The 6,458-nt window shown below is 48.4% G+C and overlaps 1 protein-coding gene across 5 annotated transcripts in view; it reads left to right on the top strand.

Moving 5' to 3' along the window:
* The first annotated feature begins 4,230 nt into the window (after nt 1-4,230).
* The window catches only part of TRPC1 (transient receptor potential cation channel subfamily C member 1), a 92,386-nt gene continuing 90,158 nt past the window's right edge, over nt 4,231-6,458 (top strand). The window contains exon 1 of one of the 5 annotated variants that reach the window (XM_062213647.1): nt 4,231-4,477. In XM_062213647.1, the coding sequence (XP_062069631.1) occupies nt 4,306-4,477 (172 nt within the window). In that variant the 5' untranslated portion in view covers nt 4,231-4,305. The remainder of the gene's footprint in view (nt 4,478-6,458) is intronic. The other 4 variants (XM_062213654.1, XM_062213640.1, XM_062213689.1 and 1 more) reach the window with 4 other exon arrangements.

Here is a 6,458-nt window from a genome sequence, read left to right as displayed (position 1 = left end):
ATAATGCAGAGGAAATAAAACAAGGTAATGTGATGGAGACTAACTTAGGAAGTAGGATGGAGATGGATTTTGGTTATCAAGGAAGGTCTCTCTAAGGATGTTCTATTTGGTCTGAGTGTTCAGCAAAGAGAGCAAATGCAAAGGTCTGAGACAGGAGGAGCATCGAAAGCATTACAGAGAATAGGCGAATGTGGCCTGAGAGCAAGGAGGGAGAGGTGGAACCAAGCATGTAGGATTTAGTAAGGGAAGGGACACAGCAATGGGGGCACTGGCCTGAGCTTGTTTTTGAGCGGATGTTCCAGGATGGCTTATCTTGGCAACACTGTGCTCAGAGGGGGCCAGGCCACCAGAAACAAGGAAGTTACAGCTCCAAGAAACCAGTTTGAGTATGAAAATTTATGTTGCTTGAGCAGGACAGACTCTCCTGGTCCCCCTAGTCTACATCCTGGACACTGCTCTAACCCTTGCTATAAAAGAAAAGCACTGGTAGGGAAGCATAATTTCCCACTGTCTCCTGCACTCGTTCCAAGTAAACAATTTTTCTCTGAGCAACTCGGCTTGAGGCTATTTAACAACATCCCACGCAAACAGATCCCTTGGGTCCCCTAACAGAAGAAGAGGGTCTGATGTTGTAAATAGAGTCCTACTTGAGGCGCCAGATCTAATTCTGGATTTTTTTTTTTTTCATTTTCTGACTAGAGTTGCAACTGCCCTTTTGTACCTGTTTGGCGTGAGTTGCTTTGAGTAATGTGTTGCCTCTGATCTTACATACCATTGTTCATTGTGACTCTACTATTAGTCTCCAAATCACATTTTCAAAATAAATGGATAGAGCATACACATGATGTTAAAATACTCCAGTTATTGGTGCTGACACTGTGGCACAGTATGTTAATCCTCCGCCTGTGGCACCAGCATCCCATATGAGCACCGATTCTAGCCCCGGCTGCTCCACTTCAAATCCAGCTCTCTGCTGTGGCCTGGGAAAGCAGCAGAAGGTGGCCCAAGTCCTTGGGTCCTTGCACCTGTGTGGGAGACCCAGAGGATTCTGGCTTCTGGCTTCAGATTGGCTCAGCTCTGGCTGTTGTGGCCATTTAAGGAGTGAACCAGTGGATGGAAGACCTCTCTCTGTGTCTCTCCCTCTGTCTGTAACTCTACCTCTCAAATAAATAAATAAATCTTTAAAAAATACTTCAGTTATAGAGAATATCAAAGAGAGGCAAGGGAGTAGACTATTCTGTATCTCAGATGATTCAAAAGGATTTCTAAACAAGATGCACTGGCAACACTGGTATAACTTTGAAGTGTATTTAGCCTCCAAATACTTTGGAATGTGTCCTAGGATTATCTACTAACGTGGGTCAGAATGCCACCCAGTTGTAAAAATTAACCTAGTTCCTGTGGGAATCATCTAAGCCCAGAAGCTTGAAATGGTTTAATATGGAGAAGCTTATACACTTCTCTTTCTCTCCTTGTCATATTCCCTGTGTCTTTGAGTCTGATGTGTATTTTGTAGCTATACTTCTGAGCCATCTGAATTTTCAGCCTCAATCACTCTGAACTTTTGGATGTGTCAGAGAGCTGGTTTGTTACTGACCATTTTGCTGACCTACAAACAATGTATATAAGCACAAACATGTACCTCTGTTCCCTGGCCTCAATTTGACAGCAATTTTGTTGTTCTACCAAGTACACACACTTGGGCCTGTATGAGGAGGCTACTTCAAAACGTATATAGAAAATGGAGTCAAGATAAGTCTTGGTGCAAAAAGTATCTTAAAATCTATGCATAGTTTTTTTTCATAATATGCATTTCCATGAACTTTTTGAAGGCCCCTTATATGCAATTTCAACATTTTTGCACCCAAATAACCTTATCTTAAAACTCCACTTTCCACAAAGTTTTTTTTTTCTTTCTCACAAACTTTTTGAAGTATCCTTGTATTATGCATTACAGAGTGGGGAGATTTGTCTAAAGACAGAAAAAAAAAAAAACAAAAACAAAAAACAAAAAAAACAAACTAATGATTCAAGAGATGATCAATTATTTTGAAGTAAATATGAAAACTGAACGTGGGCAATCATGGCATCTCTTTTCTGGAAGATCTAAAGAGGACTTTGAATGATGACAAAATTGTATTTAGGAAATTTGGGAGTTCAAGTGTTCAGAGGTACAGTGTTGGAACAAAGCAACATTAACTGTATAGACATTTAGTCCCTCAAATATGAGGTATGCAGAAGTAAGCCTATGTGTGGCCTTAAAATCCTAAAGGCAGTTTTTTTAAAAAAATATTTTATTTGAAAGGCAGTTACAGAGAGGCAGAGAGAGAGAGAGAGAGAGAAGTCTTCTATCTGCCAGTACACTCTCCAAATGGATGCAATGGCGAAAGCTGGGCCGATCCTAAGCCAGGAGCAAGGAACTTCCTCCGGGCTCCCATGCAGGTGCAGGGACCCAAGGATCTGGGCCATCTTCCACTGCTTTCCCAGGCCATAGCAGAGAGCTGATTGGAAGTGGAGCAGCTGGGTCTCGAACCATCTGCCATATGGGATGCTGGCACTGCAGGCGGCATTCCCTAATTTTTTTGTAAAGTCACAATTCAGATTTTTTAAAATAAAAGATTTATTTATTTATTTGAAAGGCAGAGTAACAGAGAGGCAGAGTCAGAGAGAGGTCTTCCATCTGCTGGTTCACTCCCCATATGACTTCAATGGCTGGAGCTGGGCTGATCCAAAACCAGGAGCCAGGAGCTTCTTCCAAATCTCCCATGCGGGTGCAGGGGCCCAAGGACTTGGGTCATCTTCCTCTGCTTTCGCAGGCCATAACAGAGAGCTGTATGGGAAGTGGAGCAACTGGGATTCGAGCCAGTATCCATATGGGATGCCAGCACTGCAGGCGGCAGCTTTATTGCTATGCCACAACCCCTGCCCCAGTTCAGATGTTTTAAAAGATAACATTCAGATTTCCCTACAGTTGATTGTTAAGGAAATCAGGAGTTATTGGAGAATTACAATTTCAGGTTTTCTCCCCTTTTAAAGGTGTACCATAATAGCAGTGTTTTCCAATCTTAAATTTTTAAATATAATCTTGGTTAAAAAATAAATTATTCAAGGAAGCAGCAGTTAGCGTCAACCAGCTCTTGCCTAAATAAAAGATCCATTTTTTTTTTTTTAAAGATTATTTATTTGAAAGTTGGGAGTTACAGAGAGGGGAGAGGCAGAGAGGTCGATCTTCCATCCTCTGGTTCTGGCTGCAAAGGCCGGTGCTGGACAGGAGCTGGACGGGTCCGAAGCCAGGAGCTCCGTCCAACGTGGGTGCAGGGGCCCAAGCACCTGGGCCATTTTCCACTGCCTTCCCAGGCGCCTTAGCACCCTAACAGGCGGCCGCAGGGGATGCCAGCGCTGCCGATGATGCCAATGTCAGATCACGAACGACTTGTTTAAAAAAAACAGCCTTTAGAAACTCTGCGGCTTTCCGGCGGTACATAAACCACCACCTCCAGGCGGGGGCGAGGCAGACTGCACTGACTGAACGTCAGGTCCTCAGAGCTCCAGTGAGCAGACGGCTGCCATTACGACCCGAGACGGCGGGGAAGTCACCTCAACCTCGGGTAACTGGGGTGAAGGGCTGGGGCCGGAAGCCTCCTAGCGCAGGCCGGCCGTGCGTCCTTCGAGCCCGCCCTCCACCGCAGGCCCCGCCCCCGCCTCAGGCCCCGCCCCCGAGCCCGCCCCCGCCGCTGGCCCCACCCCGCCGCAGGCTCCGCCCCCAAGCCCGTCCCCGCCGCGGGCCCCGCCCAGGTGTCGTCGCTAAAGCCGAGGGCAGGATGACGTGAGCAGAGTCGCGAACAGCTCCTCCCGGCGCAGCTGAGCCGACGGTTCCCACAGCCTCGGAGCCCAACGTGCTCAGAAGCGCCGCTCCCACGGATCTCTCGTCGCGCTCCCGGCCGGGCCGCCTCCTGCGCGGCCCCTGCGGCTCCTGGCACGGCCCCGCGCTCGGCTGCCGCCCTGGCGCGCTCCAGTCTGTCTTCCCCGGACGGGCGCGGACCTGCTCGGCCCGGGCGCCGGCGGCTGGGGAGGGGGCGCTGGCCTCGAGGCCGCGCATGCGCCGCCACCAACCTGGGGCTGTCGGTGGAGGGCGAGTGCTGGCTCCGAGGGGAGGCGACGCCCTTCGGGGCCAGCTGGCCGCGCGCGGAGGCGGCGGTGGGCACGACTCATCCCTTCTCCAGCCCTGGGGCGGGGCTGGGGCCGGGGTCGGGGCCGGTGGGCGCCCCGCCCCCGTCTCCGGGCCTGCCCCCCTCATGGGCTGCGATGATGGCGGCCCTGTACCCGACCACGGACCTCTCGGGCGCCTCCTCCTCCTCCCTGCCTTCCTCCCCATCCTCTTCGTCGCCGAATGAGGTGATGGCGCTGAAGGATGTGCGGGAGGTGAAGGAGGAGAACACCCTGAATGAGAAGCTTTTCTTGCTGGCGTGCGACAAGGGTGAGAGCTAGGCCCCTCTCCCCTCCTCTGGACGCCCCTGCCCTCCAGACCCTCGGTCCTCACTCTGGCCTCAGCTTACTCCGGGGCAGCCCCGCGTCCTCCCCCGCAGCGCCGCCCCGCAGCTCCGGTGCCCTGGAGTTCGCGGCCGGGGGTGCGCCCTCAGCGCGGCACCTGCGGCGGCGGCCTTGCCCGCGGCCGCCTCCCTGGGCTCCGCTGTCGGGATGCTGTCCCGGGCCTGGAGCCCAGCGTTGTAGCCGCATCCCTTCTGACAGCGTGAACGACCTGGTCTGCTTAGGGCCTCCGTTCTTTCCGTTTGGTGTGTTTATTGGCTAGTTTCGGACCTTGCCGTCAGAACATTCCAGTGTGACCTTGCTTTAAATTCCTTGTATTTATGGGCTCTCAGCTGGCTTGAGTTTATGTTAACAGGAACCCCACCTTTAGTGCATGATTTAGCTCAGGTGCACTGCCTTGGCCGGTACCTGTGAGTGGAGTTAAGTATCTGAATAGCCCGGGTGAGACGCAGGATAAAAAGGCCTGGAGAAGTTCTGCCTTAGATCCTAAAACTTTATCCAAACTTCTCAAACAGTCTTGACTACTAGTGCTTTTTTTTTTTTTTTTTTTTTTTTTGGTAGAGAAAAGCGTGTAGCGCCATATCCTGTAGGAGATAAAGGTAGTGAAAAATAATTATATGGCAAAAAAAAAAAAATGAGAAATTTATTTTCCATTTTAAAAAAATTTATGAGTTAAGTATTTTTGTGGCTGTCTTTAAGTCTTTTAATGCAAGTATACTTTCTAAGATTTCTTTATTTGAAAGGCAGAGTTACAGGGAGGCAGAGACAGTGAGAGAGAGGGGTCTTCCACAAGCTGGTTGACTCCCCAAAAGGCCGCAAGGGCTGGACCTGGGCGTACTGAAAGCCCGGAGCCAGGAGCTTCTTCCGGGGCTCCCAGGCTGATGCAGGGGCCCAAGGACCTGGGCCATCTTCCACTGCTTTCCCTGGCCATAGCAGAGAGCTGGATGGGAAGTGGAGCAGCCAGGACTCACATGGGATGCCAGCACTGCAACTAGCGGCTTTACCTACTATGCCACAGTGCTGGCCCTAAGTATACTTTTAAGAATAGGAAATTGATTACCCTAAGACTGCTTTAATTTCCTACGAAAAAAAAATTACTGAAAATCTTCCATTCCTAAATTTGTGTGGCTTGCTAGTCAGTGGCCATGTTCACTTGGGAAAACTGTTAGAACCATACAAATTTTCAAAACATAAAAGGCCAGTTGCACAGTGTAAAAATTAGAGTATTTTTTTGTCCGTATTTTAAGTTTTGAATGAAGGATAGCCTCCCTAATCTCTCTTACTGCTTTTGACGTAGGATTTTATTTACAGAAATTTTTGAGAACACATTGACATTAACAAGGACCACCTGTGTCTGTTGTCAGACACTTAATGTTCTTATGTAACAGTATTAGATAATGTGAAAGCAGGTCCGCTGTAGGCACAATTTTGAGTAGTCTTGGAAATGTAAAGAAATTATAATGTTTCAAAAATTAGAATCTATAGGCTAAATAAAATTACCCTGTATTGTTGGAGTGACTTCTGTGATTCTCTGCCCTCTAAAATTCTCTTGAAGTGGAGGGGAAAGATTGTGTTGTATTATGGTAAGTGGCTGCTGCATTTGCCTCTCCCTCTCTGCTGTGATTACTTTAGGCAAAGTATTTCACGAAAGGGAACAGGATATATTTCTGTCAAACTGAGGACAGAAAATTGTCCCAATGAAATGGAGTTGGTACTTGTGTGGTGTATATATTTAGGACTATTGCATGGTGTCTCCAAGAAAAGAGTTCTAATTCATGATTGTGTTATAGTCTGTCTAGTAGTATCAATTGAAACAGCCTGATACTCTGTTAGTTTCCTATTTTATGGCATTAAGATCTTTAGAAAGATTTGACTCTTAGGAGTGGCTTGGAAACTACTTGCTTTTCCCA

The sequence above is a fragment of the Lepus europaeus genome, chromosome 2 (genome assembly GCF_033115175.1).
Source record: "Lepus europaeus isolate LE1 chromosome 2, mLepTim1.pri, whole genome shotgun sequence".
Taxonomy (NCBI): domain Eukaryota; kingdom Metazoa; phylum Chordata; class Mammalia; order Lagomorpha; family Leporidae; genus Lepus; species Lepus europaeus.
Note: the sequence above shows the minus strand (reverse complement) of the source record. Positions and strands in the feature narration are given on the sequence as shown.